The sequence below is a fragment of the Heptranchias perlo genome, chromosome 29 (assembly GCF_035084215.1).
Source record: "Heptranchias perlo isolate sHepPer1 chromosome 29, sHepPer1.hap1, whole genome shotgun sequence".
NCBI classification, from domain to species: domain Eukaryota; kingdom Metazoa; phylum Chordata; class Chondrichthyes; order Hexanchiformes; family Hexanchidae; genus Heptranchias; species Heptranchias perlo.
In genome coordinates, this window is record NC_090353.1 from 5,997,221 (window position 1) to 6,024,548 (window position 27,328).

At 43.9% G+C, this 27,328-nt stretch overlaps 1 protein-coding gene across 2 annotated transcripts in view; it reads left to right on the top strand.

Moving 5' to 3' along the window:
• Positions 1–256: 256 nt before the first annotated feature.
• cherp (calcium homeostasis endoplasmic reticulum protein) overlaps positions 257–27,328 on the top strand; it is an 88,070-nt gene continuing 60,998 nt past the window's right edge. For both annotated transcript variants that reach the window (XM_067968021.1, XM_067968022.1), the window contains exons 1-2: positions 257–377; positions 12,706–12,876. In XM_067968021.1, the coding sequence (XP_067824122.1) occupies positions 353–377; positions 12,706–12,876 (196 nt within the window). In that variant the 5' untranslated portion in view covers positions 257–352. The remainder of the gene's footprint in view (positions 378–12,705; positions 12,877–27,328) is intronic.

Consider the following 27,328-nt stretch of genomic DNA (forward strand, 5'->3'; position numbering starts at 1 on the left):
CATCCCTGGCATCATCGTGGTGAATTCTATAATTTAACATGATACATTCAACTTAATACACTGTTAACCTCATCATTCTTGCCCAAATTAGCGCTGTTGTGTGGTCAATTTCAAACCAATTTCTGTGGGTGAGTCAAAGGAAAAGCCCCGCACAAAGATGGCGGCCGCTGCCCCCCATGACAGCAATAATGCGCATGTGCAATGTATAACGCAGTTACTGTCGCACATTTTGTGCCGTCGATCAGTTTTCCTTCCGGTTGGAGACGACCGCGGTCGGTGTGCGAGTTGCTGGAAGTGTGAGATGGAGGTTTAAATATTATATCTGGAAGTGCTGAGAGAGAAACCCGCCGCGATGGATATACCGGTACCTCCTGAGGGTGAGTGCCGAAACACACCCGTTCACAACGGAACCGCCGCTTGTAAATGTGATCTTTTTTTTTTATTGTGCATAAATATCCAGGCCCTTTCCCTGCGCGTCTCATATGGCCAGCGATGGCCCGCCGTCCACACCACGCATGCGTGTGAGGGGCTCGCAGGTCCACCGCGCATGTGCGCTTCTAATTTTGGCTCTGCACATGCGTGAAATCCCGCTCTTGGAGGCATCTGCGTATGTGGACAGTGAGGCTTGAAGGAGAGGGAGAGGGAGAGGAATCAATCATGGACGGCGGGGCTCGGGTTTAAATAACCCCTCGGTGTAGAGGGGAAAGTGGCGGGCCAGGGGTTCCAGTCAGGCTGGAGAGTCGGGATGTGGCCTAGATTGTGTGGCCAAGCGTGGAGTTGCCGCCCTGTTCAAACCGGTTAATTGGGACATTTGTAAAACGTAAAACCTGCCTTCCCTTTTGTGTTGAAACGTTGGTGCGATTAACTCAACCATCTTAGAATACCTTGTTTTGTATGAACGTGAGCCAGTGTATGGATCAACGCCATATACTTTCAATTTAATTTCAATTAAGACTTTGGGGGGAAAAAAAAGTAATGATTCTGCCCCACCACCTATCTGAGATCCATTAACTTCACAAAATGTGCCCCTCCGTCAAGTGTCTGAGAGTCCATAGGGCTCGTCTCCCCCCAACTGTTCCTGCACGTCCAACCTAATCTTTACCATTTCAAATACTTGACTGCACTCACAACTGTTATCCAATTACATAGGGGTGAGTTGGCTAAGTTAGATTGGGAAATTAGATTAAATGATATGATGGTAGATAAGCACTGATGAACATTTAAACATATTTCATAATTCTCAACAAATGTACATTCCATTGAGGACTTAAAAACTCCATGGGAAAAGTGATCCAAATGTGGCTAGTTAAAGAAGTTAAGGATAGTATTAGATTAAAACAAGAGGCTTATAATGTTGCCAAGAGTAGTAAGCCTGAGGATTGGGAGAGTTTTAGAAACCAGCAAAGGATGACCAAAAAATGGATAGAGGGAGAAAATAGAATATGAGAGTAAACTAGCAAGAAATATGCAAATGAATTGTAAGAGCTTCCTCAAATGTGTAAAAAGGAAGAGAGTAGTGAAAGTAAACCTTAGAGAAATTATAATGAGGAATAAGGAAATGGCAGCGATGTTAAACAAATATTTTGTACCTGTCTTCACAGTGGAAGACACAAACATACCAGGGATAGTGGGGAGCCAAGGGTCTAATGTGAGTGAGGAACTTAAAGCAGTTAAGATTAGTAAAGAAAAAGTACTGGGACTAAAAGCCAACAAATCCCCTGGACCTGATGGCCTACATCCGAGGGCTCTAAAAGAGGTGGCTGCAGAAATAGTAGATGCATTGGTTGTGATCTTCCAAAATTCCCTAGATTCTAGAAAGGTCCCAATAGATTGGAAGGTAGCAAATGTAACATTGCTTCAAGAAAGGAGGGAGAGAAAACAGGAAACTACAGGCTAGTTAGCCTGACATCAGTTGTCAGGAAAATGCATTATTAAGGACAGGTAACAGGGTACTTAGAAAATCATAATATGATTAGGCAGAGTCAACATGGTTTTATGAAAGGGAAATTGTGTTTGACAAATCTATTAGTTTTTTGAGGGTGTAACTAGCAGGGTAAATAAAGGAACCAGTGAATGTCGTATATTTGGATTTTCAAAAGGCATTTGATAAGATGCCACACGAAAGGTTGTTACACTCAATAAGGGCTCATGGTGAGGGTAATATATTAGCATGAATAGAGGATTGGTTAACGGACAGAAAATAGACAGTATGAATAAACGGGTCATTTTCAAGTTGGCAGGCAGTTACTAGTAGGGTGCCGCAAGGATCAGTGCTTGGGCCTCAGCTATTTACAGTCTGTATTAATGACTTAGATGAAGGGACCGAGTGTAATGTATCCAAGTTTGCTGACGATACAAAACTAGGTGGGAAAGTAAGCTGTGAGGCGTTCAGAGTCTGCAAAGAAATATGGACAAGTTAAGTGAGTGGGCAAGAAGGTGGCAGAGTATAATGTGGGGAAATGTGAGGATATTCACTTTGGTAGGAAGAATAGAAAAACTGAATATTTTTTAAAGGCTAAGAAACTATTAAATGTTGGTGTTCAGAGGGATTTGGGTGCTCTTGTACATGAAACATAGAACATTAACATGCAGGTACAGCAAGCAATTAGGAAGGCAAATGGTATGTTGACCTTTATTGCAAGGGGTTTGGAGTACAAGAGTAAGGAAGTCTTGTTGCAGTTGTACAGGGCTATGTGGTGAGACCACACCTGGAGTACTGGGTACCGTTTTGGTCTCCTTATCTAAGGAAGGATATATTTGCCTTCGAGAGGGTGCAACGAAGGTTCACTAGATTGATTCTTGGGATGAGAGGGTTGTCCTATGAAGAGAGATTGAGTAGAATGGATGTATACTCTCTGGAGTTTAGAAGAATCAGAGGTGATCTTATTGAAACATACAAAATTCTGAGAGGGCTTGACAGGGTAGATGCTGAGAGGCTGTTTCCCCTGGCTGGAGAGTCGAGAACTACGGGCATAGTCTCAGGATAAGGGTTCGGCCATTTAGGACTGAGATGAGGAATTTCTTCACGCAGAGGGTTGTGAATCTTTGGAATTCTCTACCCCAGAGGGCTGTGGATGCTCAGACGCTCAGTATATTCTAGGTTGAGATCTATAGATTTTTGGACTCTAAGGGAGTCAAGGGATATGGGAAGTGGAGTATTAATTTTTTTTTAAATATGCAAGAAACATGTTTCGATGTCTAGATAATGTGGTATGGAAATTTTAAAAACCAAATGGAACGCTGAGATGAAGGACAAGTGCTGCGCTTAGGCTTTAAAATGCACTAGTCAGATCGTGCTTGGGAGGGCGGTGTTTGTTCAATTCTGGTTACAAGACATGATTTGGGGAGGGTGCAGAGAAAAGCAACAAGACTGATTTCAAGTGTAAAGGGCATGTAATATGGGAAAAACTGACTTGACCTCGTCCTCACCAATCTACTTGTCGCAGATGCATCTGTCCATGATAGTATTGGTAGGAGTGACCACTGCACAGTCCTCGTGGAGACAAAGTCCCATCTTCACACCGAGGAAACCATCCAACTTGTTATGTGGTACTACCACCGTGCTAAATGGTATAGATTCAGAACAGATCTAGCAGCTCAAAATTGGGCACCCATGAGGCGCTGTCGGCCATCAGCAGCAGCAGAATTGTATTCCAGCACAATCTGTAATCTCATGGCCGGGCATATTCCTCACTCTACCATTACCAACAAGTCAGGGGATCAACCCTGGTTCAATGAGGAGTGCAGAAGAGCATGCCAGGAGCAGCACCAGGCATACCTAAAATGAGGTGCCAACCTGGTGAAGCTACAACACAGGACTACATGCATGCTAAACTGCGGAAGCAACATGCTATAGACAGAGCTAAGCGATTCCACAACCAACAGATCAGATCAAAGCTCTGCAGTCCTGCCACAACCAGTCGTGAATGGTGGTGGACAATTAAACAACAAATGGGAGGAGGAGGCTTTGTGAATGTCCCCATCCTCAATGATGGCAGAGTCTAGCATGTGAGTGCAAAAGACAAGGCTGAAGCGTTTGCAACCATCTTCAGCCAGAAGTGTCATAGGAACAGGAGTAGGCCATTCAGCCCCTCGTACCTGCTCCGCCATTTGATAAGGTCATGGCTGATCTGTGATCTAACTCCATATACCTGCCTTTGGCCAATATCCCTTAATACCTTTGGTTGCCAAAAAGCTAATGATCTCAGATTTAAATTTAGCAATTGAGCGAGTATCAAATGCCGTTTGTGGAAGAGAGTTCCAAACTTCTACAACCCTTTGTGTGTAGAAATGTTTTCTAATCTCACTCCTGAAAGGTCTGGCTCTAATTTTTAGACTGCCCCCTACTCCTAGAATCCCCAACCAGCGGAAATAGTTTCTCTCTATCCACCCTATCCGTTCCCCTTAATATCATAAACTTCGATCAGATCACCCCTTAACCTTCGAAACTCTAGAGAATACAACCCCAATTTGTGTAATCTCTCCTCGGAATTTAACCCTTGAAGTCTTGGTATCATTCTAGTAAACCTACGCTGCACTCCCTCCAAGGCCAATATGTCCTTCCGAAGGTGCGGTGCCCAGAACTGCTCACAGTACTCCAGGTGTGGTCTAACCAGGGGTTTGTATAGCTGCAGCATAACTTCTGCCCCCTTGTACTCTTAGTCCTCTAGATTATAAAGGTCAACATTCCATTTGCCTTATTGATTATTTTCTGCACCTGTTCATGACACTTCAATGATCTATGTACCTGAACCCCTAAGTCCCTTTGGACATCCACTGTTTTTAACTTTTTACCATTTAGGGAATACCCTGTTCTATCCTTTTTTGATCCAAAGTGGATGACCTCACATTTGTCTACATTGAATTCTATTTGCCACAGTTTTGCCCATTCACCTAATCTATCAATATTGCTTTGTAATTTTATGTTTTCATCCACACTGCTTACAATGCCGCCAATCTTTGCGTCATCGGCAAACTTAGATATGAGACTTTCTATGCCTTCATCTAAGTCGTTCATAAAAATTGTGAATAATTGAGGCCCCAAGACCGATCCCTGCGGGACTCCACTAGTCACATCCTGCCAATGTGAGTACCTTCCCATTATCCCTACTCTCTGTCGCCTTTCGCTCAGCCAACTTCCTAACCAAGTCCGTACTTTTCCCTCGATTCCATGGGCTTCTATCTTAGCTAACAGTCTCTTATGTGGGACCTTATCAAATGTCTTCTGGAAGTCCATATAAATAACATCCATTGACATTCCCCTGACCACTACTTTAGTCACCTCTTCAAAAAATTCAATCAGGTTTGTCAGGCACGACCTACCTTTCACAAATCCATGCTGGCTCTCTCTGATTAACTGAAAATTCTCGAGGTGTTCAGTCACCCTATCCTTAATTATAGACTCCAGCATCTTCCCCACAACAGATGTTAGGCCAACTGGTCTATAATTCCCCGGGTTCCCTCTCTGTCCTTTCTTAAAAAGCGGAGTGACGTGCAATTTTCCAATCTAGAAGGACAGTTCCTGAATCTAGAGAACTTTGAAAGATTATAGTTAGGGCATCCACAATGTGCTCACCTACTTCCTTTTAAAACCCTGGGATGGAAACTATCTGGTCCTGGGGATTTGTCACTCTTTAGTGCTATTATTTTCTTCATTACTGTTGCTTTACTTATGTTAATTTTATCGAGTCCCTGTCCCCGATTCAATATTAGTTTTCTTGGGATTTCCGGCATGCTATCCTCTTTTTCTACTGTAAATACTGATGCAAAGTAATTGTTCAACATGTCCGCCATTTCCCCATTGTCAATGACAATATCCCCACTTTCAGTTTTTAAGGGGCCAACACTGCTCCTGACCACCCTCTTTTTCCTAATATAACTATAAAAGTTCTTCGTATTGGTTTTGATATCCCTTGCGAGTTTCTTTTCATACTCTCTTTTTGTAGCCCTTACTATCTGTTTTGTGACCCTTTATTGATCTTTGTATCTTTCCCATTTGCCAGGATCTGTGCCATTTTTTGCCTTTTTGTATGCCTTTTCCTTATGTCTTATACTATCCCTTACCTCTTTAGTTGTCCATGGCTGTTTTTTTTGGCAAGTAGAGTTCTTGCCACTCAGGGGTATAAACCGATTCTGTATCACGTTAAATGTTTCTTTAAACATTTCCCACTGAACATCTGTCGTCTTACCCATTAACAGATTTGCCCAGTTTACTGTGGACGGTCTCTGTCTCATCCCATTGAAGTCGGCCTTGCCCAAGTCTAGAATCTTAGCAGCTGATTCACTTTTTTCCCTTTCAAACACTACATTGAACTTGATCATGTTATGATCACTATTGGATAGATGTTCACGCACAGTTAAGCTGTTAACTAAATCTGGCTCATTACTCATTACTAAATCTAGTATGGCTTGCCCCCTTGTTGCCTCTAGGACATACTGCTGTAGAAAACTATCCCGGGCACACTCAAGAAATTCACTACCTTTCTGACAGTTGCTAGTCTGCTTTTCCCAATCTATGTGAAGGTTAAAGTCCCTCATTAAGACCACTATGCCTTTGTTACACGCTTGTCTAATCTCTGCATTTATACAATCTAGCACTTCAGAGCTGCTGCCAGGGGTCCTATACACAACTCCCACTATAGTCTTAGATCCTTTCCTATTTCTCAATTCAACCCATAAGGTCTCTGTTGGCTGCTTACCTCTCGTTATATCCCCCTTTATCATTGAAGTGATATCTTCTCTAATCATTAAGGCTATTCCTCCCCCTCTTCCATTTTCCCTATCTCTCCTGTAGACCTTATAACCCGGTATAATTAGTTCCCAATCCTGACCACCCATTGACAGTGCTATCAAGCGGCACTTACCAATAACCTAAATCACCAATGCTCAGTTTGGGTTCCGCCAGGACCACTCTGCTCCAGACCTCATTACAGCCTTGGTCCAAACATGGACTCGAGCTGAATTCCAGGTGAGGTGAGAGTGACTGCCCTTGACATCAAGGCAGCATTTAACCGAGTGTGGCACCAAGGAGCCCTAGTAAAATTGAAGTCAATGGGAATCGGGGAAAACTCTCCAGTGGCTGGAGTCGCACCTAGCAGAAAGGAAGATGGTAGTGGTTGTTGGAGGCCAATCATCTCAGCCCCAGGACATTGCTGCAGGTGTTCTTTGGGGCAGTGTCCTAGGCCCAACCATCTTCAGCTGCTTCACCAATGACCATCCCTCCATCATAAGGTCAGAAGTGGGGATGTTCGTTGATGATTGCAAAGTGTTCAGTTCCATTCGCAAGCCTTCAGATAATAACGCAGTCTGTGCCCGCGTGCACCAAGACCTGGACAACATCCAGGCTTGGGCTGATAAGTGGCAAGTAACATTCGCGCCAGACAAATACCTCAGCCTCCTCTGCTCCAAGGAAAACAACCCCAGCCTATCCAATCTCTTCTCGTAGCTGCAATTTTCAAGCCCTGGCAACATTCTTGTAAATCTTCTCTGCACTCTCTCCAGAGCAATTACATCCTCCCTGTAATGTAGTGACCAGAACTGTGCATAATACTCCAGCTATGGCCTTACCAGCGTTTTATACAGTTCCATCATTACATCCCTGCTTTTGTATTCTGTACCTTGGCTAATAACAGAGCATTCCGTATGCCTTCTTCACAACCTTATCTACCTGTACTGCCACCTTCAGGGACCTGTGCACATGCACTCCAAGGTCTCTCACTTCCTCTACTCCCCTCTCAATATATTCTCGTTTACTGCCTATTCCCTTTTACTGTTTGCCCTCCCTACCATTACCTCACACTTCGCCAGGTTGAACTCCATTTGCCACTTTTCCGCCCACTCCACCAACCCATTGATATCTTTTTGGAGTCTACAGCTATCCTCTTCACTATCAACTTCACGGCCAGTTTTTGTGTCGTTGCAAATGAAAACAAACCACTGAACCTGCTTTATCTCCCTAATGGCCCACTTGGTGAACTGCATCATAATATGACTTTGAACAGCTCTCTCAGCTGCTCCGAAGACAGGTCAATCAATAGCGAGTCACCATCTCAACAGCCAAAATCATCTAAGGTTAACGTCAAACCCAGACTCATCTTCTCAACAATGAACTGCCCTTCCATCTTCATCTCCAATGTTAAGTGCAACAAGCTTATGGACTTCTTTGTCTCAGGCCATCCACGCAGATCTCTCAATGACCAATGCTGCTTCCTCACCTACCCCCATCCTACCTCAATCACTCTCCATCTCTTCCTTCCCCAGTCTTTGCAGGTTCATCTCCTGCTCTCCGAATCCCCTCCTCACTTAACCTCACCTCGCCCCATTACTCACTAACATGGTAAGTGGCTCCCTTTGCAAAGCCACCCATCTCCTCCCCTTCAAAATGAATTCAGCTCTTTAGTCCATGTTTGGAACAAGGCTGTAATGAGGTCTGGAGCCGAGTGGTCCTGGCGGAACCCAAACTGAGCATCGTTGAGCAGGTTATTGGTGAGTAAGTGCCGCTTGATAGCACTGTCGACGACACCTTCTATCACTTTGCTGATGATTGAGAGTAGACTGATGGAGCGGTAATTGGCCGGATTGGCTTTGTCCTCCTTTTTGTGGGCAGGACATACCTAGGCAATTTTCCACATTGTTGGGTCCAGTGTTGCAGTCCAGTGTTGTAGCTGTACTGGAACAGCTTGGCTAGAGGCTCGGCTAGTTCTAGAAATGGTGGTGGGTGTGTTAAATAATTGCTTGTCTATCTGGATAAGTGCATTATTTATGTGTTTTCAAAAGGAAAGAAACTCAAATGTTGCCAGTGGAGCTGTCTGGCCTGGAACCAGCAGCACAACCAGAGCAGCTGGTCAGGCCACGGTTGTTTGAATACGGAGTTGGAATTACAACCATCGGCCTTTGTATAACCAAAGACATTCTACTGGTGTGTCTAAAGAGACTAATTTACAATGATGAGGCTGGAATATTCAAGTCATAAATTAAATTTAAGCTTACTCAAATAATGGATTTGCATTTATCTAGCATCTTATTCTCAGGACACCTCAAAGTCCTTTGCAACCATGATTTGGACATGTATCTCCATTCCTTCATCATCGCTGGGTTAAAATCCTGGAAAACTCTACTTAACAGCACTGTGGGAGCACCTTCACCACAAGAAGGCGGCCTACCACAACCTTCTCAAGGGCAACTGGGGATGGGCAATAAATGCCGGCCGTGCTTGTGATGCCCACATCCTGAGAATGAATAATAAGAAAAAAGTGATTTACTTTTTTGAGGTGCATTCAGTGCGTAATCAGTTTGCACACAGCAAGGGCCAAACAAGATGAATGACCAGTTAATTTGTATTTGCTGGTATTGGTTGAGGGAGGATCATTGACCAGGACATCGGGGTAACTCCATGCTCTTCAAATAGTGTCATGGGACTTTTTAACATTTTGAAGGGGAGGAGATGGGTGGCTTTGCAAAGGGAGCCACTTACCATGTTAGTGAGTAATGGGGCTAGGTGAGGTTAAGTGAGGAGGGGATTCGGAGAGCAGGAGATGAACCTGCAAAGACTGGGGAAGGAAGAGATGGAGAGTGATTGAGGTAGGATGGGGGTAGGCGAGGAAGCAGCATTGGTCATTGAGAGATCTGCGTGGATGGCCTGAGACAAAGAAGTCCATAAGCTTGTTGCACTTAACATTGGAGATGAAGATGGAAGGGCAGTTCATTGTTGAGAAGATGAGTCTGGGTTTGACGTTAACCTTAGATGATTTTGGCTGTTGAGATGGAGACTCGCTATTGATTGACCTGTCTTCGGAGCAGCTGAGAGAGCTGTTCAAAGTCATATTATGATGCAGTTCACCAAGTGGGCCATTAGGGAGATAAAGCAGGTTCAGTGGTTTGTTTTCATTTGCAAGGGTGGATGGAGGTGATCCTAGATTGAAAACAGACTTTAGTAAGTTGAAAAACAATGATAATCTAAAGAATTTCTCAAGACTATTATCTGGTACTCTCCAACAAACCTGAGAGCATCCCCACGGTGTGGAGAATGTATTATACTGAGTTCGTGGTTGACCCAACAGGCCATAATAAGGACCCATCTGTATGGAGATTGCAGAAGCTGTGGAGTGCGCTGTGCAGGTGGGAGATCTTAATGAGCTAGTTTGTTGGAAGTAAATGCACTTTATATTGCAGAATGCTTAAATCTGCTCTGGGAGATTAGTGTCAAGAACTGCTGACTCGAGTTTGCGCTGCCCTACTGAGGATGGAGTCTTGAAAGATGAAACCTTCAGTGATCAGACGCAGTTGTGGCTTCTTTGTGTGAGAAGAAGCATCCAAGTGAGACCAAATACTATAGAGGAATTCCATTGATATTCATTGAGTTACATTGAAAGTACAGCACAGAAACAGGCCATTTGGCCCAACTGGTGTTTATGCTCCACACAAACCTCCTCCCTACTTCATCTAACCCTATTAGCATATCCTATTCCTTTCTCTCTTGTGCTTATCCAGCTTCCCCTTAAATGCATCCGTGCTATTTGCCTCATCTACTCCTTGTGTTCCACATCCTTACCACTCTTTGGGTAAAGAAGTTTCTCCTGAATTCCCTATTGGATTTATTAGTGACTATTTTATATTTATGATCTCTAGTTTTGGACTATCCCACAAATGGAAACACTTTCTCTACGTCTACCCTATCAAACTCTTTCATTATCTTAAAGACCTCTATCAGGTCACCCTTTCGCCTTCTCTTTTCTAGAGAAAAGAGCCCCAGCCTGTTCAGCCTTTCCTGATCAGTATATTCCATGTACTGGTATCATCCTTGTGAATCTTTTTGGCACCCTCTCCAATGCCTCTATATCCTTTCTATAATATAGAGACCAGAACTTTGCACAGTGTGGTCTAACTAAGGTTCTATACAAGTTTAAAGTAACTTCTCTGCTTTTCAATTCTATCCCTCTAGAAATGAACCCCAGTGCTTGGTTTGCCTTTTTTATGGCCTTATTAATCGACGTCACTACTTTTAGTGATTTGTGTATCTGTACCCCTAGATGCCATTGCTCCTCTACCCCATTTAGACTATTATCCAAATAGTATATGGCCTTTTTATTCTTCCTACCAAAACGCCATCTCACACTTATCTATATTGAAACTCATTTGTTATTTTGCAAGTTTATTAATGTCCTCTTACATTTTGATGCGTTCTTCCTTTTGTATTAACAACATCCCCCAATTTTGAAATTGTACTTTCGATTCCCGAATCCAAATCGTTAATGGAATAGAATAGAAGGGTATGCTGATAGGGAGGGAGGAGGCTCGTGTGGAACATAAATGCCAGCATAGACCAGTTGGGCCGAAAAGCTTCGATGTAAATTGTGAACAGTGGTCCCAGCACCGATCCCTGTGGAACGCTACGTCCCACCTTTTACCAGTCTGAGTAGCTACCCTTAACCCACACTCTGGCTCTTTCTAATTGTTGTTCAGGTTGTTGCAGCACATGTATCGGATGCTGTGAAGGCCTGGGAGTAACCAGACAGCAACCAGATTTTGCTCTCGCCATTTTGTGGCTTTATACGAGTTTACAGATTCTTGTAAGGCTTAGGGGCAAGGCACTTAGGTTTGCTTCATTGATTTTTTTTTTGTAAGGCTTTCAACCTCGAGCGGCCCAGTGAAGGAGTTGGAAACCAAATCTCCAAAGATATGTGAGGCAGTATTTTGCTGTCACCCACCCCATTCAATGTCTTCAGTGATGTTTCACTGTCACCCACCTCCTTCAGTGATGTGTCGGGTGGCTTCGCAATGATGGTCTTTGACTGTCAAGATATTGCTTTGTTGGGTGGGCATACCTGGCGACGTATTGTGTTCTTCTCGCTGTCTTAAACAATGAGCTCACCGGTGGCTATGATCATGGGTCTCCTCAACTGCAGTATCATGGTTTGCACTGCCCTAGAGGATTCCTAAAGTTGATTGGGCGTCTGTCCCAAATGTTGATTTTAAATTTGTGGTTGCTGCTGCAGCTGGGTACGGTCTTTTAGGAGTGCGCTTTTAAAATAAAAAGTGAGCGAACTTGCTAGTGTATATGACGACCTCAGGCTGTCCCAACACACTTCACAGCCAATGAAGTACTTTTGATGTGTAGTCACTGTTGTAATGTAGGCAAATGCGGCAGCCAATTTGCGCACAGCAAGATCCCACAAATAGCAATGAGAGAAATGACCAGGCGATCTGTTTTGGTGGTGGTGGTTGAGAGAGAAATGTTGGCCAGGACACCGGGAGAGCTCCCGTGCTCTTTGAATTGTGCTGTGGGATCTTTTAGCTTGGAAAGAGCTCGACATCAAACGCTGAGGATTGCAGGAGTATCATTGGTGATGGTAGTGACGGGAACAGTTTGAGATGTATTCAGAGCACCACACTGGAAAAGTATTTGTACGAAATGACAGTGTGTTGTGGGATTTCCTTTTCCTTTAGTGTATTGATACCAATAGGTTAAATAAGCTGGGAGGCGAAGGCCAAAGATAGTGTTGAAATCCAACTAGCTCTGATATTTTGCTGTAAAATAGCTTATCTGCGCAATTAACTCGGGGCCAATTTAAAACATTAGAACAGTATAAAAATATATTTTGTTAGAAGACCTGGTCTGATTTGATTTAATGCCAACATTTTCAATTAAAAGGAATTTGAGATGTAGACACGGTTTGGGTATTAATGTTAACGTTTTTATTGTTGCAGACCAGGAGTTGAGGAATGTCATCGACAAACTGGCACAATTTGTGGCCCGGAATGGTCCGGAATTCGAGAAGATGACGATGGAGAAACAGAAAGAAAACCCCAAGTTTTCCTTTCTGTTTGGAGGTGAATACTACAATTATTACCAGTACAAGCTGGCAATCGAGCAGCAATGTAAGTATAAAGATGGTGTTCGGGTTCCAAAGATGATGTGGTTAGCTTTATCGGGATACTAATAAATAGGCTGGAAAATTGTACTCATTGCCTTTAATCTTTAAAGCTTGCAGGTTACTCCACTATGTTTGAACCTTAATTACTGTTTTGCGGTTTCCTTCTGTCTCTGGTGGTTTGTTTCCACTCTTTCTCCACACACAACCCCTCATTGAGAAAATATGCGGGCAAATATTATGTTTAATTTGCTCTGCTAAAAAGTTAAAGAATTTTATTGTGTGGAAAGTAAAATGATTTACTTAAAAGCAAGCCCAAAAAAAAATCCTACTTGGCAAAAGGTGAAAGGAAATCCAGCACAGTGATATATTGACTTGTGTTTTAGCCTATTCTGCTGATTGCAAAGCAAGATGAGTGACTCATGCTCTGCATCAGTAAATCTGATTATGTAGCCAGTGTGGCTATCAAGTCTAAACCTCGGTGACTTCTTATTTAATAAAAATAGCCGAAATAACATTAGAAAGGTGTTTTAACTTGTGCATAAAGTTCAATCCAATCTGGGCACTATGGCAACACAGAGCCCACGACTGTATCTAATAATTGAATCACTGAAAATAGATTAAATTAATCTGCAAGGAATTTTTTTGGACTTTGCTGAGGGACATTTATTTCCCAGGAAATATGATTAACACATTGGTTATCAACTATCAAAAAACAAACAGTTGCTGCATAATCTGTTATGCTTTTGGAATTCAGGGTTTGCAAGAGATTCAGGTTTGACAACCCTGAGTTTTCAGCAGTGTATAAAGAAATAATAAAACAGTAATCCTTTATAAAGGAGGAGATGTATATTTCACCATCCTTTGACGATATACTGAAACAAAAGGCTACATTTCTCTTATGAAAAAAGATTTGCCATTCTGGTCACTGGAACTAAAGCAGAAGTTTTGTGTGTGTTTAATTTGTATTTATATTGATAGAAACAGTATACGAGGGGTTAAAAACCTACAACCACATGGAATATTTCATAAAGGAAAACCTAATAGTTCAGAGACCAGATAGGCATAATAATATGCAAATTGTTAGGGAAACTGTAAAAGAAAGACTGACTTGCATTTATATAGTGCCTTTCACAACCTCAGGACATCCCAAAGTGCTTTATAGCCAGCAAAGCACTTTTTTGAAGTATAGTCACTGTTGTAATGTAGCAAATGCGGCAGCCAATTTGCACACAGCAAGGTCCCACAAACAGTACTGTGATAATGATCAGATAATATGCCAATTGGGTTAAATGACCACAGATTTCACTTGGCACATTGATTGTCATATGCCATTGTTAAAGATTGGCTATACATTGACATTGTTTAGGGAAATGCAGCTTGTATCAGTATATCTTCAAATTATGCTGAATGATGTATCTGTTCCGACTTGAGAGTTGCTAGGTGCCTTGCTTTTGAGCCAGCAGAGAAGTTCTGTGTTTTATGATTGTGTCGACCAGCAGAGAAGGTAGGCCAGTTTGAAACGGCCGTGTGTTTCATAGTGTAAAAAGTGAACTTCTGTGTTAAAAATCTACATATAGAGAGAAAGTGAGTGCTTTCTTTATTTTAATGCATTGAGGAGAATCATGACTCATTGTTTTATAGAAACAATCTTACAACACCAAGTTATAGTCCAACAATTTTATTTGAAAATCACAAGCTTTCGGAGGCTTCCTCCTTCCTCAGGTACCTGACGAAGGAGGAAGCCTCCGAAAGCTTGTGATTTTCAAATAAAATTGTTGGACTATAACTTGGTGTTGTAAGATTGTTTACATTTGTCAACCCCAGTCCATCACCGGCATCTCCACATCATTGTTTTATATGGTATAGGGTGTTCCCGACCCGTGTCACAGGTCACATGACACGACATGTTGGCGGGCAGCTTGTTGGAGTACTGGCTTGCCAAGTTCATTATTATTCCTAATTCTGTTACTCCAATTTGTCTTGTTTTCTTCTACTTATGTATTATTTATCATTTTGTTTACTACTTGAATTTGTATTTTTTTTACTTGCAAGCATTCTTCTTTTGTGTAATTTGAGGACTGCATTCCCTTTTTGGTGGTCGCAGGATGGCGAGCTTTCTGTTTAATTTTGATCTCTTTCTCTCTGAGCTGCAGCTGGCCAGCTGTGGGCTTGTAGCTGGGGAGGGATCCCAGATTAAAAAATATATTTCAGTGTAAACACATGAACTGCAAGGTCTGGGAGGTTATGGGAAGAGAGGAAACAGCGATTGTAATGTTAAAACGCCCACACACATCCCCTGAAGAGAGAGGAATAAAAAGCTGAAATAAACCTGGCGTCACATCCGCCTGATCCAGTACAAAAAGATGGAGATTTAATTATTAGGCTGGTGGGGAAGGGAATCCTCACTGAGATCTTGACAGTAAAAAGCTGTGTGTTTGGGAGATTGAGCCCTGCTTTGAGTGCTGGAGGAGCCTGTGAGCTGAGCTGGAGTTCGATGAGAGTCAAACCCACTCAACTCACAACCCAACCCATCTTGCATCACATTTCATTCTTGCATCAGGTTGCTTTTCTGTTTGCAATTATTTATTTTTTTAAAAGAGAAATGAGCTGATTCTGCTGCAAGTTTTATTGGGTTAGTTTTTTTTTGTGTTTTTTAAGTTGGTGCTGAACGGGAAAACTGTCACTGTCCTCGGATCTTAACTCCTGTCTGTTGGACCAGGAATCAACAAGTCTTTCCTTATTAAAGTAACAGTCTCCTCTCCCTTGAAGCTGAAAGAAGAGTGAGAGGACGCTTATACCCTGATCTGAACTCTAAACGAATCTCCCGTTTCAAGCAGTTGCAATTATTTTTAGTGCTGTAGTTTGATTCTAACCCCAGTGTGCACTTTCACTGGTCTCTGGCTTAGCTCCAAATTCTGTGTTGCATGTTTATTGGACTGTAGCTCTTAAAGACACTGATCCAATAGATGCAGCTCTGGGCTACATTACACTTAGTCTCCACTTCACAGAGAGCACTTTGCAGTTATACATTAACCTCTTCCTGGCCCTCTCTGATTTAATCCATTTGTGGGGTTTTGGTTTATGTTATTGATTACTGGGAAGGGGGGCGGTGGGGGGGGCGGGGAGCGGGGGGGTGTCCCAATTCCTTGATGTAAGTGTATCTCGTATTTGCAGCTGTTTGAAAATCATATTATCTGCCTATACAGGTGGGATGTCAATCTGTAGCCAGAATAAAATGGTGGTCCTCAAGGCAAGCAGCACTGGTAGTAAAAAAAACAACCACCACATGAAGCATGTATAATTCCTTGCTTGTATAACAGTATTGCTATCAAAGGCATGAGATTTCCTTTCTCGTGGCTATCGCATGTTGCTATCCACCTCGTTTGTCATCCAAAATGGCCACCGGAAGCTAGTGAGCGATGTCATTAGGAACACCCTATACTGTTCATTTTCTGTTTAAATAAACAGTCTGCTTGTTTAGAGCCAGGATCTCAGTCTGATAGTGTGTATGTTTTAAAGAGTTAGAAATCCTAAGCAAATTAACAGTAATGAAGAAAATAATAGCACTAAAGAGTGACAAATCCCCAGGACCAGATGGTTTCTATCCCAGGGTTTTAAAGGAAGTAGGTGAGAACATTGCAGAAATCCTAACTATAATCTTCCAAAGTTCTCTCTATTAAGAAGCCATTCCTTTAGATTGGAAAGCTGCATGTGTCACTCCACTATGAAAGAAAGGTGAGAGAGGGAAACTAGGGAATTATAGACCAGTTAGCCTAACATCTGTTGTTGGGAAATTACTAGATTCTATAATTAAGGATAGAGTGACCGAACACCTTGAAAATTTTCAGATGATCAGAGAGAGCCAGCATGGATTTGTAAAGGGTAGGTCATGCCTGACAAACCTGATTGAATTTTTTGAAGAGGTAACTAAAGTAGTGGACAGGGGAATGTCGATGGATGTTGTTTATATGGATTTCCAGAAGGCATTCAATAAAGTCCCTCATAAGAGACTGTTGGCTAAAGTTGAAGCTTATGGAATTGAGGGCAAATTATTGACCTGGTTAGGAAACTGGCTGAGCGGCAGGAGTCAGAGAGTAGGGATAATGGGCAGGTACGCAAATTGGCAGGATGTGACTAGTGGTTTCCCGCAGGGATCTGTGGGCCCTCAACTATTCACTATTTATTAACAACTTAGATGACAGGATAGAGAGCCACATATCCAAGTTTGCCGATGACGCAAAGATAGGCAGCATTGTGAGCAGTGTAGATGGAAGCATAAAATTACAGAGATATTAATAGATTAAATGGGCAAAACTGGCTAATGGATTTCAATGTAAGCAAGTGTGAGGTCATCCTTTTTGGACCTAAAAAGGGATAGATCAGAGTACTTTCTAAATGGTGAAAAGCTCGAAACAGTGGAGGTCCAAAGAGATTTAGGGGTCCATGTACATAGATCATTAAAATGTCATGGACAGGTTCAGAAAATAATCAAAAAGGCTGTGGAGTGCTGGTCTTTATATCTAGAGGACTAGAATACAAGGGGGTGGAAGTTATGCTTCAGTTATAGAAAACCCTGGTTAGACCACACCTGGAGTACTGTGTTCAGTTCTGGGCACCGCAGCTTAGGAAGGATATATGGGCCTTGGAGGGAGTGCAGCAAATCTGATAATTTAACCCTTGCAGTCCAGGTATCATGAATAGAGATTACACAAACTAGGATTGTATTCCCTGGAATTTAGAAGAATAAGAGGCAATTTGATCAAAGTTTTCAAGATATTGAGGGGAACTGATAGGGTAGATGGAGAGAAACTATTTCCGCCGGTTGGGGAGTCAAGGACCAGGGGACATAGCCTAAAAATTAGAGCCAGGACTTTCAGGAGTAAAGTCAAGAAACACTTCTACATGCAAAGGATGGTAGAAGTTTGGAACTCTCTTCTGCAAACGGTAGTTTATGCTAGCTCAATTTTAATTTTAAATGTGAGATTAAAGGTGTTAAGGGATAAGGTGGGTATATGGAGTTAGGTCACAGATCAGCCATGATCTCATTGAATGGCAGAACAGGCTTGAGGGGCTAAATGGGCCTACTCTTATTCCTATGCTCTTATTCCTATGCTCTTATCACTTGGTGACACTTGATACATTCCAGTAGGTGTACAAAGTACAGGTTCTCTGTTACGATCCCTGGGTTTACCTAAGTATTAGGCAGGATAAAGGTACGTCTGGATCGTAGAAGGTGAGGGGTCCCTAAGGGGAGTGACCGGTTGTGCTGAACCTGAGCGAATATCCATTGTAAAAACCCCAAAATGTGAGAACCTGTAAGGGAATATCCTAATCTGTCCTCATTCTACTATATTACATTGTGCAACCTTTCAGCTGGAAGAGCTATATGAAGTCTAAAATGAAGCCAATGATTTAATTTTTCATAATGTGACCACTGAGGGGGAAAGAAGTAACAAATAATAGATGATCGAGATTAGATGCCTCAGTATATCAGCGCACTTCTTTTCCCACTGTGGCCTGGGTTTCAATCTAGCCTGGACTTGGGAGGCCTAAATTCATTTCCTAATGGTGCACAGTGAGAGTGGCTGTGAGCTAATACACAAGCTGTATACGGTGTGACACAAATTGGCAATCTGACTTGGGCTGTAAGCATGAGAAAATGGAGACATTCCCTTGATATACTAGAGAGTGCTACTGAGTTGAAGGTTAAGATACATTCTTGGGGCAGAATAGGGGGAGCGTTTCTCTACAGCTAATTGTATTGTATCTGACCTAGGAGTCCTCAGTGTTAATGCAGGATGGTGACAAAAATACAATGCGGTTGTAACTTTATATGGACGATAAGGACACAGTCTACGATGTGTTAGAAAGCAGAGTAACATACAGTGGGTTGAGTTGACATAAATTACAGGTCAGTCTGGGAACAGTAACCTGGATCGATCCAGCCAGCCCTAGTTAGGCCTCAATAATTTGTGGGCTGGTGTAATTTCACTGGCTCTTTTAGAGAGGCAACACTACAATTGGTCACAGCATGGTGACATGGCAGATGTGTGTTTGTACACATTTTCCTCCCAAGTGTCAGCTTGGCTCAGTTGGTAGCAAGCTCTCCTCCTGAGTCAGAAGGTTGTGGACTCAAACCTCGCTCCAAGATTTGGGCACATAGTCTCAACTGACACCAGTACAGGACTGAGGGAGTGCTGCACTGTTGGAAATGTTGACTTTCGGATGAGATATTAAACCAATGTCTGCCTGCTCCAGTGGTTCAGATGGATGTAAAAGATCCCAAAGTGTTATTCAAAGAGCAGCTGAGAATTCTCCTGGTATTATGACCAACATTCCTTCTTCAACTGATGCCACCAGAAATAGCCAAACGAGTCATTCATCTAATTTTGGAGGAACATGTAAAGCAGTGATGTTCAAGAGGCAGTCCGTGGAACAAAGGTGCTGCATAAGCGCCTTTGCTCCATCCCACAAAGCTCCTGCCAGTTTCTTCCTCCTTTGTGTCTATGAAATTCCTTTTAAATATAGTCTTTAAAGTTATTTGAAAAGGATTTTTAAAAATATGATCTTTAACTTGCATCATTACTGAACAGGTGTTTTCAGTGTTGTGGCACATAACTAAAATATTATTTTTGGAATGTTGTATCTCTTTCTGTATTTGGTGGTCAGAATAGTCTCTGTTCTGTGCATACTGATCCCACTCGTTTGTTGGGCGATGATTCCCTTCCCCTGTTATTAGTTGACATCTATTTTCAATCATAAGATGACTTACCAGACACTATTAGTGCTGTAGTCCAAGCTTCTCAATATCCGCTGTGCACTGCTGTAAATGCAGACAGTCCCCAGCAAGTATCTATTTGCAATGTGTTAAGTGTTACACTTATGGAAAGTGCAGGGCAACACCTGTTTCAGGCGCCCTTTTCAGTCACTCCTAATGGTCCAATTTATTATAATTACTAATCTACCCAGCTTTCTTTTATGTACCTGTGATTGGCTGGTTCTAACACATTGACCCCAGGCCTGACTGCAGTAGCCCACTGACAAGTTAAAAGAAAGAGATCTAACCGAACATAAAAGTAGGAAAGCTTGAACTTTTAAATAATGATTATTACAATTAGAAAGAAAGATTTGCATTTATATAGCGGCTTTCACGACCTCAAGGCATCCCAAAGCGCTTTACAGCTAATGAAGTACTTCTGAAGTGTAGTCACTGTTGTAATGTAGGAAATGTGGCAGCTAATTTGGGCACAGCAAGGTCCCACAAACCAGATGATTACCAGATCATCTGTTTTAGTGATATTGATTGAAGGATAAATATTGACCATGACATTAGGGAGAACTCCTCTGCTTCTCTTAAATAATCCTCTGGAATCTCTTACATCCACCTGAGAGGGCACACAGGGCCCTGGTTTAACCTAAAGACTGCACCTCCGACTGGAATGTTAATCTAGATTTTGTGCTCAAGTCTCTGGAGTGGGGTTTGAACACACGACCTTTGACTCTGAGGCAACTCACTGAGCTAAGGCTGACAGTGGCTCAGTGTCATAGTGTAACTTGCACTTTCTACCTCCTGCATTTGTCTTTCTTACAGGTGCAAAGCAGTGTTAATATGCTGTGCATTTTAGTTCCCTTCTCCAAGAAAATACCAGTCATACAAAACCAGAAGAATGCAGAGCCTTAAATCAAGATACGCCTGTTTTATATGGTATAACATTCCTGTGCTTATAAAGCAGTGCATCCTTTCACTTACCGTGAGTTGTGTCGCAGGTAATTCACTTATGCTCACATATTTTTGAGATACATTTGGTGCCAAATCACCAATGCACTCAACCAGAGCTGTAACTAAGACTTTTAATTTTGTATGTGGTCTTCACAACCAATAGCCATCATCATTCACTAACCCTTGATCAGTCATACATAGCCCACTGTACTAAGGAGTAGAAAATAGTACCATGCTGGATTTAGCCACAGTGGGCTATTTAAATTGATAGACAATATGTCAGAGCATTATTTGTCTATTTCACCCTGTGCAGCGTAAATCAGATTTATTAAGAAGTAAAATCAGTAGAAGATAAAGTCAAATATTAGATAAATTACACTTGTTCATTTTCCTGACAAAATCTGTTGAAAAACTAGTAAAAAAAAATCTAGGCACTTTAGCAGTTCCTTGTACTCGTTTAGGTAAATTGTATCCTCGAGGAACTACTGTTACCAGAGAAAGACAGGCTCATCATCCTCCACTTACCTCTGCCTGTGTGCCAGTATAATAAAAAGGGAACTAAAAACCCAGACTATCAGCATGTATTACATGTTTCTCAACCCTTTGAAGTCCAAGTGGTGATAAAGGAAGGTCAAAAGGGGTCTTTCATAATTAGACAGTGTAGTTTAGAGTTTAGGACAGCCTCTGAGAAACCTGCCTCAAGCCGTACACCATCTTTCAGGATAATTCTTTAATCCATGCTCTCACTATCCATCAGATAGTGCATCTCGTTCTCTGCCCTCCCTAACTGTTAGTAATGCTAACTCTGGGTGAGGCAGTAAAAAGATGGGGGGTGGGGGCAACTGTAACTAACTTTAGGAAACAGTCTGAGGAAAGTCTTCCCGACCACTTAAGGCAACCAAGCAAGCCCCAGGAGGCCATGGTAATCCACGATCAGTTGCACTGCTGCATGACTCGATCTCCAACCCCTCCACCACTGGCGCACCGTGGCTGCAGCATGTGCTGTCTACAGGCTGCATTGCAGTAATGCACCAAGCTTACTTTGACAGCAACCCCCAGTTCTTCAACCTCTACCACCAAGAAGGGCAAGAGCAGCAAGATTGTGGGACCACCATCACCTTCATGTCACTCATCGTGCTGTTCCTTCATCGTCACTGGGTCAAAATCCCGGAATTTGCCACCTAGCACCATCAGCACAAGGACTGCAGTGGTTCAAGAAGACGGCCCATCGTCGCCTTCTCAGTGCAACTAGGGGTGCGCAATAAATTCTGTCTTGCCAACATCACTCACCTCCCGAGAACAAATAAATAAAGATAAACATACTAACCCCCCTGCCCCTTCTTTGTCCCAGCTTGTTTGGAAACATTGGATTAAAACCTGAAACATTCATCTCAAAATATTAAATCGGCCTCCCTCTACTGCTGATATACTTCAGTAGCTCTCAACAAAATATGTGGCCATGTTAGGTCAGGCTGGTCTCAGCAAGCAGTAACCAATTTAAAGTAGTTATTATTGGCCCACATGCAATCCCCCTTTCCAAAAAAATATATATTGGAAGATTCTCAGGAAATTAAATGGGATAAATCTCTGATCTGTCATAGGCTCTGAAAAATTACTGCTATAAATGTAAAATATATTAATATAATAAGCCAGTTGTCTTCATGTTGATTTACAAAGTAATGATTTGGTTTATTAGTGGGAGGAAAAGTCAAGCCTGTCTCGCAGTGCGATGTACTCTCTCCAACACATGATAGTAATCTGAACAACTTACTTGAAAAACTTACTTGACCTCTTCCTCACCAATCTACCTGTCGCAAATGCATCTGTCCATGATAGTATCGGTAGGAGTGACCACCGCTAAGTCCTCATGGAGACGAAGTCTTGTCGTTGCACTAAGGACACCATCCAACTTGTTATGTGGTACTACCACCGTGCTAAATGGGATAGATTCAGAACAGATCTAGCAGCTCAAAACTGGGCATCCATGAGGTGCTGTGGGCCGTCAGCAGCAGCAGAATTGTATTCCACCACAATCTGTAACCTCTTGGCCCGGCATATTCCTCACTCTACCATTACCAACAAGCCAGGGGATCAACCCTGGTTCATTGAGGAGTGTAGAAGATCATGCCAGGAGCAGCACTGGTCGTACCTAAAAACGAGGTGCCAACCTGGTGAAGCCAAAACTCAGGACTACATGCATGCTAAACAGGAGAAGCAACATGCTATAGACAGAGCTAAGCGATTCCACAACCAATGGATCAGATCAAAGCTCTGTCTTGAATGGTGGTGGACAATTAAACAACTAACGGGAGGAGGAGGCTCTGTCAACATCCCCATCCTCAATGATGGCGGAGTCCAGCACATGAGTGCAAAAGACAAGGCTCTGAAGCGTTTGCAACCATCTTCAGCCGGAAGTGCCGAGTGGATGATCCATCTCGGCCTCTTCCCGATATCCCCACCATCACAGAAGCCAGTCTTCAGCCAATTCGATTCACTCCACGTGATATCAAGAAACGGCTGAGTGCACTGGATACAGCCAAGGCGATGGGCCCTGACAACATCCCGGCTGTAATGCTGAAGACTTGTGCTCCAGAACCAGCTGCGCGTCTAGCCAAGCAGTTCCAGTACAGCTACAACACTGGCATCTACCCGACAATGTGGAAAATTGCCCAGGTATGTCCTGTCCACAAAAAGCAGTACAAATCCAATCCGGCCAATTACTGCCCCATCAGTCTACTCTCAATCATCAGCAAAGTGATGGAAGGTGTCGTCGACCATACTCACCACTAACCTGCTCACCGATGCTCAGTTTGGGTTCCGCCAGGACCACTCGGCTCCAGACCTCATTACAGCCTTGGTCCAAACATGGACAAAAGAGCTGAATTCCAGAGGTGAGGTGAGAGTGACTGCCCTTGACATCAAGGCAGCATTTGACCGAGAGTGGCATCAAGGAGCCTTGGTAAAATTGAAGTCAATGGGAATCAGGGGGAAAACTCTCCAGTGGCTGGAGTCATACCTAGCACAAAGGAAGATGGTAGTGGTTGTTGGAGGCCAATCATCTCAGCCCCAGGAGTTCCTCAGGGCAGTGTCCTAGGCCCAACCATCTTCAACGCTTTATCAATGACCTTCCCTCCATCATAAGGTCAGAAATGGGGATGTTCGCTGATGATTGCAGTGTTCAGTTCCATTCGCAACCCCTCAAATAACGAAGCAGTCCGAGCCTGCATGCAGCAAGACCTGGACAACATCCAGGCTTGGGCTCATAAGTGGCAAGTAACATTCGTGCCAGACAAGTGCCAGGCAATGACCATCTCCAACAAGAGAGAGTCTAACCACCTCCCCTTGACATTCAACAGCATTACCATCGCCGAATTCCCCACCATCAACATCCTGGGGGTCACCATTGACCCGAAAGTTAACTGGGCCAGCCATATAAATACTGTGGCTACGAGAGCAGGTCAGAGGCTGGGTATTCTGCAGTGAGTGACTCTCCTCCTGACTCCCCAAAGCCTTTTCACCATCTGTAAGGCACAAGTCAAGGGTGTGATGGAATACTCTCCACTTGCCTGGATGAGTGCAGCTCCAACAACACTCAAGAAGCTCGACACCATCCAGGACAAAGCAGCCCGCTTGATTGGCACCCCATCCACCACTCTAAACATTCACTCCCTTCACCACTGGCACACAGTGGCTGCAGTATTCGCAACCCCAGTGGTTATGTTACTGGGCTAGTAATCCAGAGGCCTGGACTAAAATCCAGAGTCATGAGTTCAAATCCCGCCACGGCAGCTGGCGAATTTAAATTCAATTAATTAATTAAATTCAATTAATTAAATAAAAATCTGGAATTAAAATACTAGTATCAGTAATGATGGCCATGAAACTACCGGATTGTCGTAAAAACCCATCTGGTTCACTAATGTCCTTCAGGGAAGGAAGCCTGCCGCCCTTACCCGGTCTGGCCTATATGTGACTCCAGACCCACAGCAATGTGGTTGATTCTTAATCGCCCTCTGAAATGGCCTAGCAAGCCACTCAGTTGTAAAATCTCGCTACGAAAAGTCATAATAAGAATAAAACCGGACGGACCACCCGGCATCGGACCACTAGGCACCGGACACGACAACGGCAAAAAAACACCAAGCCCAGTCGACCCTGCAAGGTCCTCCTTACTAACATCTGGGGACTTGTGCCAAAATTGGGAGAGCTGTCCCACAGACTAGTCAAGCAACAGCCTGACATAGCCATTCTCACAGAATCATATCTTTCAGCCAACGTCCCAGACTCTTCCATCACCATCCCTGGGTATGTCCTGTCCCACCGGCAGGACAGACCCACCAGAGGTGGCGGTACAGTGATATACAGTCAGGAGGGAGTGGCCCTGGGAGTCCTCAACATTGACTCTGGACCCCATGAAATCTCATGGCATCAGGTCAAACATGGGCAAGGAAACCTCCTGCTGATTACCACCTACCGTCCTCCCTCAGCTGATGAATCAGTCCTCCTCCATGTTGAACACCACTTGGAGGAAGCACTGAGGGGAGCAAGGGCACAAAATGTACTCTGGGTGGGGGACTTCAATGTCCATCACCAAGAGTGGCTCGGTAGCACCACTACTGACCGAGCTGGCCGAGTCCTGAAGGACATAGCTGCTAGACTGGGCCTGCGGCAGGTGGTGAGCGAACCAACACGAGGGAAAAACTTACTTGACCTCGTCCTCACCAATCTACCTGTCGCAAATGCATCTGTCCATGACAGTATTGGTAGGAGTGACCACCGCACAGTCCTCGTGGAGATGAAATCCCGTCTTCGCACTGAGGACACCATCCAACGTGTTGTGTGGCACTACCACCGTGCTAAATGGGATAGATTCAGAACAGATCTAGCAGCTCAAAACTGGGCATCCATGAGGCGCTGTGGGCCATCAGCAGCAGCAGAATTGTATTCCAGCACAATCTGTAACCTCATGGCCCGGCATATTCCTCACTCTACCATTACCAACAAGCCAGGGGATCAACCCTGGTTCAATGAGGAGTGTAGAAGAGCATGCCAGGAGCAGCACCAGGCGTACCTAAAAATGAGGTGCCAACCTGGTGAAGCTACAACTCAGGACTACATGCATGCTAAACAGCGGAAGCAACATGCTATAGACAGAGCTAAGCGATTCCACAACCAACGGATCAGATCAAAGCTCTGCAGTCCTGCCACATCCAGTCGTGAATGGTGGTGGACAATTAAACAACTAACGGGAGGAGGAGGCTCTGCAAACATCCCCATTCTCAATGATGGCGGAGTCCAGCACGTGAGTGCAAAAGACAAGGCTGAAGCATTTGCAACCATCTTCAGCCAGAAGTGCCGAGTGGATAATCCATCTCAGCCTCCTCCCGATATCCCCACCATCACGGAAGCCAGTGTTCAGCCAATTCGATTCACTCCACGTGATATCAAGAAACGGCTGAGTGCACTGGATACAGCAAAGGCTATGGGCCCTGACAACATCCCAGCTGTAGTGCTGAAGACTTGTGCTCCAGAACTAGCTGCGCCTCTAGCCAAGCTGTTCCAGTACAGCTACAACACTGGCATCCACCCGACAATGTGGAAAATTGCCCAGGTATGTCCTGTCCACAAAAAGCAGGACAAATCCAATCCGGCCAATTACCGCCCCATCAGTCTACTCTCAATCATCAGCAAAGTGATGGAAGGTGTCGTTGACAGTGCTATCAAGCGGCACTTACTCACCAATAACCTGCTCACCGATGCTCAGTTTGGGTTCCGCCAGGACCACTCGGCTCCAGACCTCATTACAGCCTTGGTCCAAACATGGAGAAAAGAGCTGAATTCCAGAGGTGAGGTGAGAGTGACTGCCCTTGACATCAAGGCAGCATTTGACCGAGTGTGGCAACAAGGAGCCCTAGTAAAATTGAAGTCAATGGGAATCAGGGGGAAAACTCTCCAGTGGCTGGAGTCATACCTAGCACAAAGGAAGATGGTAGTGGTTGTTGGAGGCCAATCATCTCAGCCCCAGGGCATTGCTGCAGGAGTTCCTCAGGGCAGTGTCCTAGGCCCAACCATCTTCAGCTGCTTCATCAATGACCTTCCCTCCATCATAAGGTCAGAAATGGGGATGTTCGCTGATGACTGCACAGTGTTCAGTTCCATTCGCAACCCCTCAGATAATGAAGCAGTCCGAGCCTGCATGCAGCAAGACCTGGACAACATCCAGGCTTGGGCTGATAAGTGGCAAGTAACATTCGCGCCAGATAAGTGCCAGGCAATGACCATCTCCAACAAGAGAGAGTCTAACCACCTCCCCTTGACATTCAATGGCATTACCATCGCCGAATCCCCCACCATCAACATCCTGGGGGTCACCATTGACCAGAAACTTAACTGGACCCGCGACCTCTACCACCTGGAAGGACAAGGGCAGCAGGCGCATGGGAACAACACCACCTGCACATTCCCCTCCAAGTCACACACCATCCCGACTTGGAAATATATCGCCGTTCCTTCATTGTCGCTGGGTCAAAATCCTGGAACTCCCTTCCTAACAGCACTGTGGGAGAACCGTCACCACACGGACTGCAGCGGTTCAAGAAGGCGGCTCACCACCACCTTCTCGAGGGCTATTAGGGATGGGCAATAAATGCCGGCCTTGCCAGCGATGCCTACATCCCATGAACGAATTAAAAAACAATCTGAACAATCTACTAAAGTGCATGCTCGGGTGTGTTGT